At 47.3% G+C, this 14,216-nt stretch overlaps 1 protein-coding gene across 7 annotated transcripts in view; it reads left to right on the top strand.

The window, feature by feature from the left end:
* The window catches only part of DGLUCY (D-glutamate cyclase), a 157,389-nt gene that overhangs the window by 85,909 nt on the left and 57,264 nt on the right, over positions 1–14,216 (top strand). For all 7 annotated transcript variants that reach the window (XM_032134610.2, XM_058429865.1, XM_032134608.2 and 4 more), the window contains exons 2-3: positions 6,494–6,545; positions 9,106–9,237. In XM_032134610.2, coding sequence (XP_031990501.1) covers positions 9,132–9,237 — 106 coding nt within the window. In that variant the 5' untranslated portion in view covers positions 6,494–6,545; positions 9,106–9,131. The remainder of the gene's footprint in view (positions 1–6,493; positions 6,546–9,105; positions 9,238–14,216) is intronic.

The raw sequence follows: 14,216 nt of genomic DNA, 5'->3' as shown, positions 1-14,216 counted from the left end.
AAGAAAGTGCCGGGCGCAGTGGCTCACGCTTGTAATCCCAGCACTTTGGGAGCCCGAGGCGGGCGAATCACAAGGTCAGGAGATCGAGACCACGGTGAAACCCCGTCTCTACTAAAAAATACAAAAAAAAAAAATTAGCCGGGCGTGGTGGCGGGCGCCTGTAGTCCCAGCTACTCGGAGAGGCTGAGGCAGGAGAATGGCATGAACCCGGGAGGCGGAGCTTGCAGTGAGCCGAGATTGCGCCACTGCATTCCAGCCTGGGTGACAGAGCGAGACTCCATCTCAAAAAAAAAAAAAAAAAAGAAAAAAAGAAAGAAAATACTGGTTTCATTAACAATTCTTTGCATGTGGGGAGCCCTTGTATTTAACCTATTAAAGAAACAAATCTTAATTATGACTACCAGCATTTCCCCAATCTTTTGTCTCTGCTATTATAATACCATTTTTTAAATAAAATGATTATACAGTTAGGATGCCTTCTTCCTTGCAGCAACACTTATTTTGCAAATTTGCAGTTGTATTTAGGCTACCACCAGCAACTCTCTTGGCAAACATTGAGCAACTCCTACCACAAAAATTAATGAGTAGAGAGACAAGGTCTGCATACCTACTCATTTTGTTCTTCCATTATCAAGTTGTGGGACTCTGGGGAAGTGATCCAGGGGACATCTACAGAAGCCAAAAATGGAGTTTCGTAACACTGTGAGTTGTTTATTCTTGTAAATAATAGGATCTTCTTGACTGGACTGGAGGCTTCAAGGAAGCTGTGTCTTCTGTTTTTCGGTGCACCCTTCGCGGTTCTAAATATGATGCTACATGAATATAAGGTGTTTCCTGTCCTTGTGGGCTGGCGGAGCTGTGAGGGCTTCAGTGGAATAAACTGGGAGAAGGAGCCTAGGTTATAAAGTTCAGTGGATGCTTCTTGGGTTTTATCTTCCTTGACCTCCCCACACCATAAATTCCTCCTTGAAATACTTGATTCTGAATCACAAAGTTTCTCTCCTGCCTCCCTGGCCGCCTTTTCTCAGCTGCCTTTGTGTGAGCCACATGCTCTGCCCATCCCTCCTGACAGTGAGCTTGCTTGCTTGCTTTCTTTCTTTCTTTCTTTCTTTCTTTCTTTCTTTCTTTCTTTCTTTCTTTATTTATTATAGACACAGTCTCGCTCTGTCGCCCAGGCTGGAGTGCAGTGGCGAAATCTCGGCTCACTGCAACCTCTGCCTCCCTGGTTCAAGCGAGTCTCGTGCCTCAGCCTCCCCAGTAACTGGGATTATAGACATGCGCCACCACACCCGGCTAATTTTTGTATTTTTAGTAGAGACAACCGGGTTTCACCATGTTGGCCTGGCTGATCTCAAACTCCTGTCCTCAGGTGATCCGCCCACCTCGGCCTCTCAAAGTGCTGGGATTGCAGATGTGAGCTGCCACACCCGGCTGATAGTGAACATTTATTGGGCACCTTCCGTGTGCCAGGCACTGTTGATGCTGCACATCCAGCAGTGAGTACAACAGATGGAAAGGCTTGTCTTCTCTGAACTGAAAGGAAAGGAGGAAAACCCCCTCCCTTGGGTGTGAGCCTGCTTCCTTGTTTCTGCATCACAGGAACAACCTCAGCTGCTCCCCACGGTGTGCTGAGCACTGCCTGCTCATGCAGGCCTTGCTGGGCCCATGAAGGATGAAGGCAGCCTCTCCCCTGCAAGATTCTTTCCTGTGTGAACCCAAAAGTATCTAAGACAGAGCTCAATCAACTTAGAAAGTTTATTTTGCCAAAGTTAAGGACACAGCATTAACATACAGCCTTAACACACAGCCTGAGGAGGTCCTGAGGACATGTACCCAAGGTGGTCGGGGTACAGGTTTTTATTATTTTTGTTTGTTTGTTTGTTTGTTTGTTTTTTGAGACAGGGTCTCACTCTGTCACCCGGGCTGGAGTGCAGTGGTGCGATCTCAACTCACTGCAGCCTCTGCCTCCCGGGTTCAAGCAGTTCTCCTGCCTCAGCCTCCCAAGTAGCTGGGAGTGCACCACCATGCCCAGCTAATTTTTGTATATTTAGTAAAGACAGGATTTTGCCATGTTGGCCAGGCTGGTCTTGAGCTCCTGACCTCAGGTGATCTGCCCAACTTGGCCTCCCAAGGTGCTGGGATTACAGACGTGAACCACCATGCCTGGCCACAGCTTGGTTTTATACATTTTAGGGAGACATGAGAAATCAATCTATGTGTGAGATTCATCAGCCTTCCACTGAATACACAATTTACATGTGAGAGGAGGGTAGAGGAATGTCACTTATGCCTTAGTCTGGCTCAGTGAATCTACATTTTTACGTAAACAATAGGGCAGAGGAAGCAATCAGATAGGCATTTGTCTCAGGTGAGCCTCAGAGGGATGACTTTGGGTTCTGTCTATCCTTTGTCGGGCACCCATGAAAATAAGCTGTCAATTTACATTGCCAGGGTGAAATTCAATAGAACTGTTTTAGGGTAAAGATGTTGAAGCCCACAAGGAATTCATCTTTTAGCGATCTTATTTAGGAACAAAATGAGAGGCAGGCTTACGCAGTTCCCAGCTTGACTTTTCCCTTTGGCTTAGTGATTTTGGGGTCTCAAGATTTATTTTCCTTTCACACCTGCGAGAGAGACTTTCTGACACTCCTGTCTGCCCTGCGCTCCCATCTCATCTGCCAACTTTGCAGTGTGGCTGCCCTGCCGTCTGTCCCCTACCTGCAGCCCTACTATCTTCCTAAAAGGCAAGTTTCACAAATCATTCACTGTTCAGTACCTTCTGCGATTTCCTGAGGCTCTGGGATAAATCTAAATTTCTTCACATGACAGGTGGGTCCCCATGAGCCGACCTCTGCTTTCCCTCCCAGCCCCGGCTCCCGCCACCTCCTGCCTTGTGTCGGGCTCTGCAGCACGGACAGCTGTTCCCCCCCAGTACCTCCCTGCCTTGCTCCTGCTGGCCCCTGGGCCTAGAGGGCCTTCTCCCTCCCCAGCCTGCTTCTAGTCTGACCCCTACTCTCCTTTTAGACTCAGCCCCTTCTCTTCCTCCACCCTAAGTCCATGGGCCCGGGAGTGCTAAGCACATGGTGTTATAGTTAGCTATTTACTTTTCTGTCTTTTCCTGGAAGACAGACATGATGGTAGATGGTAATTATGCATTTAATGTCTGTCTCCTGGGATGGTAAACCCCTCTGAGTGTGGGCTGTGACTGTCTTATTCACCACTGTGTTTTTGACACAGGGCCTAGAGTAATAAACATGGGTAACACTTCCACAGCGCTAACTGTGAACCGGCCAGAAGTGTCCTGAGAGCCTTACATGCGTTTATAACTTTAACCCTTACCACCACTCAGTGACGTACTGTGATATTATGAGATATGTATTTGGTCTTCCTCTGGTTTCCTGGCATACAACTTCTAAAATCCTTGGAATCTCCAAAGAGATAAATGTGTTTTTATAGGCTAGAGAGTTGACTGATGGCCAGGCGTGGTGGCTTTGGCCTTGCACGGCGGCTTACTCCTATAATCCCAGCACTTTGAGAGGCCAAGGCTGACCGATCATTTGAGACCAAGAGTTTAAGACCAGCCCCATCTCTACAAAAAGAAAAATTCAAAAATTAGATGGGCCTGATGGTGCTCACCTGTAGTCCCAGCTACTCAGGGGACTGAGGTGGGAGGATTGCTTGAGCCCGGGAGGTTTGAGGCTGCAGTGAATTGTGATTGCACCACTGCACTCTAGCCTGGGCAACAGAGCAAGACCCTGTTTCCAAAAAAAAAAAAAGTACAGAAAAGATAAAGAGCAGAAAGCCTGTCTTCCATCAGGGCCACCCCAAGGCACAACTCCAGAGGGCGCCATTCACATAAAATATAGTGCAACAGCCACTCCTGCTCAGGCCCCAGTCTCCCACTTTCCCCTCTGAGGGCACCACTGATACCAGGCTCTTCTCCATCCTTCCACAGATGTCTATGTGGATGTGAACAGAACATGGGCATGTCGGTTGATAGAGAATTCTCCACTTTGCCTTGTTAATTTTGCATCATTGGGAGATTGTTTCAGATAAGGTGTGTAGAGTAGCCTAGCCTCATTCTTTTTTTTTTTTTTTTTTTTGAGATGGAGTCTCGCTCTGTCGCCTAGACTGGAGTGCAGTGGCGTGATCTCGGCTCACTGCAACCTCCGCCTCCCAGGTTCAAGCGATTCTCCTGCCTCAGCCTCCTGGGTAGCTGGGATTACATGCATGCACCACCATGCCTAGCTAATTTTGTATTTTTAGTAGAGACGGGGTTTCTCCACGTTGGTCGGGCTGGTCTCAAATTCCTGACCTCAGGTGATCCACCTGCCTTGGCCTCCCAAAGTGCTGGGATTACAGGTGTGAGCCACTGGGCCTGGCCCTCCTTCTCTCCCTCCCCTCCCTCCCTCCCTCCCTTCCTTCCTTTCTTCCTTCTTTCCTTCCTTCTTTCCTTCCCTCCTTCTTTCCTACCCTCCTTCCTTCCTTTCTTCTTCTTTTTTTTTTTTTTTTTCTTTTTTACAGGGTCTTGCTCTGTTACCCAGGCTGGAGTGCAGTGGTGTGATCATGGCTTACTGCAGCCTTGACCTCTGGGCTTAGATGACCTCTGGGCTTAAGTAAGCCTCTCCTCAGCCTCCAAAGTAGCTGGAACTACAAGCATGCACCACCACACCTGGCTAATTTTTGTATTTTTTGTAGAGACAGGGTTTTGCCATGTTGCCTAGGCTGGTCTCAAACTGCTGGGGTCCAGCGATCCTCCCACCTTGGCCTCCCAAAGTGCCAGGATTACAGCCATGAGCCACTGTGCCTGGCCTGTTTCTAAATCAGTTCTATTACAAACAGTGTGGCTGTGTACTCAGTCATTTCATCACTGTTTGAGCGTATCTGTAGGATACAGTCCTAGGATTGGATTGCTTGGGTAAACAGAGAAATTACTTTCTAAAGGTGGAATTTCAGAAATCTGTGACAAGCATACATGAGATATTTTTACACTGAAGTTTGGGGCTTGTCAGATCTGGCTAGGGGTTGACTGTCTGTGGGGCTCCTCTCTGATATATTTGATGTTAGGGAATGATGTTTCTGGGTTTGATAGTTTGTTCTCTAAAGAGAAAAGAGAGAGCTCAGAGTAGAAACGTAGCTTTTTGGATTCTAGCCAGGGCTCACTGATTGGATCCCATCTCACCTCACTTCTAGAGGAAGACCACTCGGGAAAACAAGATACCTGGGCCATGCAGCAGTGGGTTCCCCAGTGCCCTGATAGAAAGTCTGAGAAGTTCAGGATTCAGTCCCTAAAAACATATGGGCTGGAGAGGCTCTGGCCCTGAAATCACCTTGTTGGGGATAGTGGGAAGGTCCCAGTTATTTTTAAAATACACTGAGGATATGATTCCTAACACCACAAAATGGGTGGGTGGGTGAATGGATGAATGGCTGGGTGAATGGATGGATGGCTGGGTGAATGGATAGATGGATGAATAAATGGGTGGATGGATGGATGGATGGATGGATGGATGGATGGATGGATGGATAGATGGACGGATGAATGGGTGGATGGATAGATGGATGGATAGATGGATGGATGAATGAATGGGTAGATGGATAGATGGATGGATGGGTGGATAGATGGGCGGATGAATGGGTGGATGGATAGATGGATGGATGGATGGATGGATGGATGGATGGATGGATGGATGAATGAATGGGTGGATGGATGGATGGATGGATGAATGAATGGGTGGATGGATGAATGAATGGGTGGATGGATGGATGGGTGGATAGATGGATGGATGAATGAGTGGATGGATGGATGGATGAATGAATGGGTGGATGGATAGATGGATGGATGGATGGATGGATGGATGGATGGATGGATGGATGAATGAATGGGTGGATGGATGGATGGATGGATGGGTGGATGGATAGGTGGATGGATGGATGGATGGATGGATGGATGGATGGATGGATGAATGGGTGGATGGATGGATGGATGGATGAATGGGTGGATGGATGGATGGATGGATGAATGAATGGATGGATGGATGGATGAATGAATGGGTGGATGGATGGATGGATGGATGGGTGGATGGATGGATGGATGGATGGATGGATGGATGGATGGATGGATGGATGGGTGGATGGATGGATGGATGAATGGGTGGATGGATGGATGGATGGATGGATGGATACATACATAGATTCATACATATAGAAAGGTAAATAGTGATCAAACAAACATGAACTTAGACCTGCTTTATTATTAGGTAACTTCTTTGAGCTCCTTGGACCTCAGTCTCTGTCTGTAATAGGATTAACAATGCCTTTTTTGTGTGTGGGACTATAGTGACAAACTAACAGATGATGTACGTAAAGGCTCTACCATGGTCCTGGCACACTGTGGGTCCCCATATATGGTGGTAGTTGCTATCATTTACTGTGAGTGGGCATTCTCTGATTGGTGTATATTGAAGGCATTTTTTTTTTTTTTACTTTGCAGGAGCCAAGTTACACCCTGTTTAACCCTGCCTTCAAAGGGACGACTCTGTAAGGTAGGGGCTCTCAGCATTCTTTCCCTCCCAGCATGCACAGTGGGTGACACTGTGGTGCCTGGCACACACCCAGCATGCATTTCACAGGGCAGGATTTCTGGCAACACTCATTTCTCTCCAGGCCAGGAAAGCAACCTAGAATCAACTTACATTTACATTAAAACAGTACATAAATAAAGGAAAGAGAAGGCAATAACCCTCAGACTTTGGTCTCCTGGCTAAAATTTATTTGCAAAACAGCACACAGCTTGTACCTGCTGCCCTCTAGAGTAATAATGAGGGTGGGTGGAGGTACCTGTGGGGTGGCCCATTCCAGTGGGTTTGGGCAAATGAGGACGGTTATCAGAGGGGTGGCTGCTATTCCCCACAAGGTTATGGAAAGCTTCTCTCTTTGGCCTTTGCTGTGTGCCAGGCAGAGGTGTTAGGTCCTCTCTTCAGTGTGCAGTGACCCTGGGGAACCACAGACATTCAGGACTCTGGCTGGTAGCTCAGTTGCTTGGCTAAGGGGGTCAGGCTTGCCAGGCCCAGGCGTTAGGCAAGCCCAGGCCTGACCTGTCAAAGCAGCTGCTTTAAGCCTCAGAATCTTCCACTGGGCAATGGAATCCTACCTCACCTGACGCCTCCCAGCACCCCCTCCCCCCAGCCCGCGGGGACTAAGTGTTCTCTCCCCTGTGTCCCCATGGCACTTTGTTCCCACAGCTATTAAAGTACTCACTGTTGGATCTAAGTACATCTCTCCTTCTTCCAAAGCAATATTCTTTTTGTTTTGTTGGCTGGAGATTTCATGCAATCTCAAATTCTTTGTTAAAATGGCCCTGGGGTTTACATTATTTTCTATCTAGGAGATTAGAGTTGAAAACATAAATTGGTGGTTTGGAATTCCACTGAGTTCTTCTCTTTAGATAGAAAGAATTGTGGAAAGTCAGGCTTGTCCAGAATCCTCACTATGGGCACTATCCTTGAATCCTGCTTTCATTCATTCTGCAGTCAGCTAGTCATTCAACAAACACTTACTGAACTCCCACCTTTGTGCCACTATGCTAGGTACTGGGTATATTTGGATGAAAAGGACCTTGGCTATGCTTTAGAGACCACACAATGTGGTTATCTAGCTCTAGATTTTGTTGACATAATAAAACCTTTTTTTTTTTGAGACAGATCTCACTCTGTTGCCCAGGCTGGAGTGCAGTGGGGTGATCTTGATTCACTGCAGCCTTGACCTCCTGGGATCAAGTGGTCCTTCCACCTCAACCTCCCAAGTAGCTAGGACTACAGGCATGCAATACCATGCCTGGTTTTTTTTTTTGGTAGACATGGGTTTTTACCATGTTGCCTGGGCATGTCTTGAACTCCTGGCCTCAAGCAATCCTCCTGCCTCAGCCTCTCAAAGTGCTGGGATTACAGGCGTGAGCCACCACACCTGGCTAAAACCTCTTTTTTTTATAGCATAAGAAGTCAATTTAGGCCAGGTGTGGTGGCTCATGCCTGTAATCCCAGCACTTTGAGAGGCCAAGGTGGGCTGATCACTTGAGGCCAAGAGTTTGAGACCAGCCTGGTCAACATGGTGAAACCTCGCCTCTGCTAAAAATACAAAAACAAGCCAGGTGTCATGGCACATACCTGTAATCCCAGATATTCAGGTGGCTGAGGCATGAGAATCTCTTGAAGCCAGGAGGTAGAAGTTGCACTGAGCTGAGATCGCGCCACAGTACTCCAGCCTGGGAGACAGAGTGGCGAGACTCTGCCTCAAGAAAAACAAACAAACAAAAAAGAAGTCAACTGATAGGATTCCTTTCTGAGCACAATTTCCTAGAGATTTGAGACCACCTCTATTTTTTAAAAATCATATTTTTAACTTTTAATTGTGTTTTAAAAAACACATTCTACTTTTAAAAATCTACAATATCTATTTACTCACCAAAGATTGTATAAGGCACTGTGCCTAGAGTGGGGTTAGGGGAAGCACAAAGAAGAAAACACAAAGTCCCTATACCTTCTAGAAACCTAAATCTAAGTAACGGAAGTCACATGTTGACAGAAACTCGGCCTCTTATTTCACTTGCGATTGCGGTGGTGTTCATTCGTCTGTTCATTTGATCGTGTGTATTTTGGGCACGTGCTATGTGCATAGGCTGTGATAGGTGCTCTGGAACCTGTGGAAGAAGTCTCACATGTGTCCCTGCCTTCGAGGCCCTAGGGAGAGAACGGAGTTCAGAGTCAAGTAGAATAATAGGCCACGATGACTCCTGGCCAAGGAGCCCAGCACCAGCCTTTTGGAGAAGACTCTGCAGCTCCCGAGGAATGGAAAGCTGTTAGGGAAGGGAAGGGGGATGTTCCAGGCCAAGGGAGGGGCGCAGGGAAGTTTGCGTTAGGAATTTCTTATCAGAAACTGAGATGTGACAAAGGGGAGAATGGGTTCCAAACAATGTCCACCACAAGGCAGGCCCAGGAACAGGGCCAGGAAAGGGTAGGATATGATGTGGTATGTGAAGCTATGTGAGGCTGAATCTGCTGCCTTCAGGGTGCCACCTTTCTAATTCCCTTTCCTCTCCTCACCCAGATTCTCTGCTACTTATTCAAGTTGACATGATGCCCTTCACACTCCACCTGAGGTCCCGCCTTCCCTCTGCCATAAGGAGTTTGATTCTACAAAAGAAACCAAACATCAGAAATACATCCAGCATGGCTGAGGGTAAGTGGTGCCAGATAGTTAAAAAAAAAAAAAAAAAAAAAAGAAAGAATGTTCCTGGGAAATACCAGCTGTGTAGGGCCCACAAACTCCTGAGACTTCTGGATTCTGCATAGGAAACAGAAAGTAAGAGCAGAATGATATTAGCTCCGGTCACTACTTAACTTCCTGGAAGAAACTGGAACCTTGGATTAGACTCAAGATGTGGAAACCCATCAGATGGGTCTAACGACACCCAGTTCTGTTTGGTCACCTCAGCCTCATATGGAGAACCACCAGTGGGCTCAGGTGATGAAAAGGGTTGTCCCTTCCGGGAAAAGTGCCCCCAGGTTACACTGCAGTTTAATCAGATTTTGATTCAGACCAATTCTTCCTACCCTTGACTGGTCTTATTCTCTGGGTGGCACCCATCTCCCTACTGTCTCCTGGGAGTGACACTGAAGGCTCTAAAAGTTCCTGCAAGAGAAAACAGATACCAAATTTGTCATTGACCTAAGTCCAGGCAAAATTTCACATTAAAAAAGACTCTTCTGGTTATGGTATAAGTGCCCAAGGAAAAACCATCAGCACTGTCTAAAGTACTAGAGCAAGACCATTTTCCTTTAGTTTATTAATATGCCTGGCCTCTGTTGCTGTGTATGGGCCAGCAGAGTTTACTGTTGTATAACAAAGCACTCTTTTTTGTTGTTGTTGTTGAGACAGAGTCTCGCTCTGTCGCCCAGGCTGGAGTGCAGTGACGCGATCTGGGCTCACTGCAAGCTCTGCCTCCCGGATTTGGGTTCATGCCATTCTCCTGCCTCAGCCTCCCAGTAGCTGGGACTTCAGGCGCCTGCCACCACGCCCAGCTAATTTTTTGTATTTTTAGTAGAGACGGGGTTTCACCATGTTAGCCAGGATGGTCTCCATCTCCTGACCTCGTGATCCACCCACCTTGGCCTCCCAAAGTGCTGGAATTATAGGTGTGAGCCACCGCACCCAGCCCAACAAAGCACTCTTAAACTTAGTGGCTTAAAACCATTAATCTCACAATTCTGCAATCAAGGCTGGTCTTAGCAGGGAGCTTCTTCTGCTCCATGTGGTGTCTGTTGGGGATAGACCATCCAAGATGGCTTCTTCCTGACACGTCTGGCATCCAGTGGGATGGCTGGAACATCTGAGACTGGCTGAACATTTCTTCTCCATGAAGCCTCTTCAATAATGGTCGCCAAACTTCTTTACATGGGACGCCATGAGACAGATTCCAAGAGAATAAGTCCTAATGCCCAAACGCATACCAAGCCTCTGCTTGCGTCACACTTACTAATGTCCCATTGGCCAAAGCAAATCACACGGCCAAGGCCAGAGTCAATGGGGAAGGGGCTACAATGGGGTGTGAATACTGGGGAGCATAGTTTATATAAATTGGTGCAAAAGCAGTTGCAATTTTTGCCATTTTTTAATAAAAGTAATGGCAAAAACTGCAATTACCTTTGCACTACCTAATATATACATAGAGAGCCACCAAGGTATTAGTCTACAGCAACCCGTTATATACGAGCAGCAAACACCAGCTTAACCCCAGGTTGTCGACTGCTTGCTAGGGCCCTGGGGAGGCAACAGAGCAGAGCAGCCAGGGCCTTGGAGCCTGGAGGGAGACAGCCTGAGTGTGAGTCCCAGCTTCGCTCCTTACTAGCAAACTGTGACCTTTCTAAGCCTCACCTACGCAATGAAAGTAGCAGCAGAACCTTCCCAGTGGGACTGTCGGGAGGGGCACCTGAGCTGTTCCCCGCTGCTGTGAAATGCTCCTCAAAGAGAGAAGCTCATTTTACCAAACAGCTGGAAAACTCCAGCTTGGAGCTGTCTTCTGGGGGCTTTCATTCAGATTAGAAATGTTAAAGAGTGTTTTTTCCTCTCTCTTGTCATTAAGTTAAAAAAAATGATTTTGAGGTAAAAGGACTCAGAGAAATCACTCAGTTTATCTACAAAGAAAAGTGTCGCTGCCTTCCATGGAGCCCAAGGCAGCTGGGGGATGCACAAATCACATGAGACCATAAAGTATCCTCCAATAAGGTGAGGCCTCCAGAGTCTACCATTCTCTCCAGAAAGAGACCATGAAGGCTTCTATTCTGTGTCCTGTTATTAATGGGGACAACTTGGGGACTTTTCTATTCATCTCCAGCTGTGAAGATGAACAAAACCAAAACAAAACCTGCAAAGTTCATTTAATTAAAAAGGAAACAAAGGGCCGGGTGCAGTGGTGCACGCCTGTAATCCCAGCACTTTGAGATGCCAAGGTGAGTGGATCATCTGAGGTCAGGCATTCAAGACCAGCCCGGCCAACATGGAGAAATCCCGTCTCTACTAAAAATACAAAAATTAGCTGAGCGTGGTGGTATGCACCTGTAGTCCCAGTTACTTGGGCTGCTGAGGCAGGAGAAGCACTTGAACCCAGTAGGCGGAGGTTGCAGTGAGCTGAGATCGCACCATTGCACTCCAGCCTGGGCAACAAGAGCGAAACTCTGTCTCAAGAAAAAAAAAAAAAAGGAAACAAAGAAGTTTTGTGCACATACCATCCTGATTTATTGTATTAAAAACACAATTTGTGCTGGGTGTGGTGGCTCACACCTGTAATCCCAGAACTTTGGGAGGCCGAGGCCGGCGGACTGCCTGAGGTCAGGAGTTCGAGATCAGTCTGCCCAACATGGTGAAACCCTGTCTCTACTAAAAATACAAAAAAAATTAGCCAGATGTGGTGGCATTGCCTCTAATCCCAGCTACTCGGGAGGCTGAGGCAGGGGAATTGCTTGAACCCTGGAGGTGGAGCTTGCAGTGAGCCGAGATTGCGCCACTGCACTCCAGCCTGGGCGACAGAGTGAGACTCCGTCTCAAAAAAAAAAAAAAAAAATCCGGTTTGTTCTCACAAGGGGCTTTGGCAGTAAGAAGCGGGTGAGTAGGGAGTGGGAGGCCTCTAAGCCAGCCAAATCCCCTCCCACCTCGCTCCAGATCACTTTCAGAGCCATGCTGGGCTTGCTTGAGACCGGCATCAGGTTCCTTGGGCTTTCAGCAGCTGGGGGCGTCTCACGTGTCCTCATTTGGAAAGTCTGCTTGTAGCATTGGCAGGCACTGTAGCGACTGTGATAATGAGCTCTGGGCACTGCGATTTGAACAGGAGCCGGTCCTGGACATTCCCAGCAGATGGTTGCATCTATTTCACTCCCCAGTCCCCATGGAGGACGGCGGTCCCCTCCTAGGGAAACCCAGTACCTGCAGCCCAGCGGAGGCCACTCTGTGATGAAGTGAGGCGAGCTCACAGGCACCCCTCCCAGGTTTAAATGCTAGCTGTGCCATGCAGCAGCTGTGTGACCCTGGGAAAGTCATTTCATCTCTCTGAGCCTCGTTCCCCTCATCTATAAAATATAATTACTTGTGCAAATGACTTGGCATGGGGAGCCCGGCACATAAAAAGCACTCAGTAAATATTAGCCAACAAGATTATTGTAGGAGAGAAAGGGACATGGCTTGATAGAGCAAATCTGACAGGGCAATTGTCCTCAAGGGTGTTTCTCCAATAGAGCATAATAATTATTATTTTTTGAGACAGATTCTTTCTCTGTCACCCAGGCTGGAGTGCAGTGGCGTGATTCGGCTCACTGCAGCCTCCATCTCCCAGGTTCAAGCGATTCTCCTGTTTCAGCCTCCCGAGTAGTTGAGATTACAGGCACGCACCACCATGCCTGGCTAATTTTTGTATTTTTAGTAGAGATGGGGTTTCACCATGTTGGCCAGGCTGGTCTCAAACTTCTGACCTCAAGTGATCCGCCAACCTCGGCTTCCCAAAGTGCTGGGATTACAGGTGTAAGCCACCACGCCCGGCCCAATAGAACATAATTATGTTTTTCTTTGGGATGGTCTTAATTTTAGAATATTGAGAAAAGCACAGAGAAGCGAATGACAAGCATGCACAGCTCTGTCACCTGGAGACAACCGTGATTAACTTGTAATGTCCTTCCTTCTAGTTCTAGTAGATGTTCTTTGGTGTCTGTGCATTCAAGGGTTAGGTATTTATTGTAGTCTTCACTATCTGGGCTTATTTGTAGTCCTCTGTTTTGGGAAGGCTTTCCAGTTATTTGAAAGGATTTGGGTGTTGTGATCTAAGCTGTTTCTGCTTTAGGGGTCACCTCAAGCCCAGTAACTCCGTCATTCTTGCAGACTCAGTACAGGTACGGCTTTGATGCTCTTGGACAAGATCTAGGAGAATTCTCTGGTTTACCAGGCAGAGACTCTTGTTCTCTTCCCTTACTTTCTCCCAAAGAGTCTCTCTCTCTCTCTCTCTGTTTTGAGCCACCTAAAGCTGGGGGTGGAATGACACAATCACCCCTGTAGCCACCACCACTGTGACTGTGCTGGACCAGACTGAAGCCAGCACAGCACTGGGTCTTGCCCAAGTGCTGCTGTAACCACTCCCTAGCAACTGCCTATGTTCGCTCAAGGCCGTGGGGCTCTGCAATTAGTAGGTAGCAAAACCAGCCAGGCCTGTGTCCTTGCCTGCAGGGTGGTGAGATCCCCCAGGCCCTGGGTGAGTCCAGAAGAGCTGTCTGGGAGTCAGGGACTACGGCCAAAAACCTTAGATGCCTATCTGGTGTTCTATTGTATTGCGACTGAGCTGGCACTCAAATTACAAGACACAGTCCTTTCCACTCTTCCCTCCCCTTTCCTTCTAGTTCTTTCACTCACTGATTTTATAAAAAAGAGAATATGTCCAACACATTGTTTCATTATCTAGTATAGTTCCTTGAATGACACATCACAAATATCTTTTAACATAATCATTATGTATTTCTTCTATAACCATAATTTTAAACATCTACACAGGATTTCATTGAACAGTAACTTTAGTCCCTGCTTCCTGAACACCAAGGTGCTCAATAACTTACATACATTACCTCCCTGAGGTCTCTTGGAGGTAGGTATGGTTGCTGCCATCTTATAGATGGGGAAGCTGA

This window comes from Hylobates moloch, unplaced genomic scaffold (genome assembly GCF_009828535.3).
Source record: "Hylobates moloch isolate HMO894 unplaced genomic scaffold, HMol_V3 SCAFFOLD_16, whole genome shotgun sequence".
In the NCBI taxonomy this organism is placed as follows: Eukaryota; Metazoa; Chordata; class Mammalia; order Primates; family Hylobatidae; genus Hylobates; species Hylobates moloch.
Note: the sequence above shows the minus strand (reverse complement) of the source record. Positions and strands in the feature narration are given on the sequence as shown.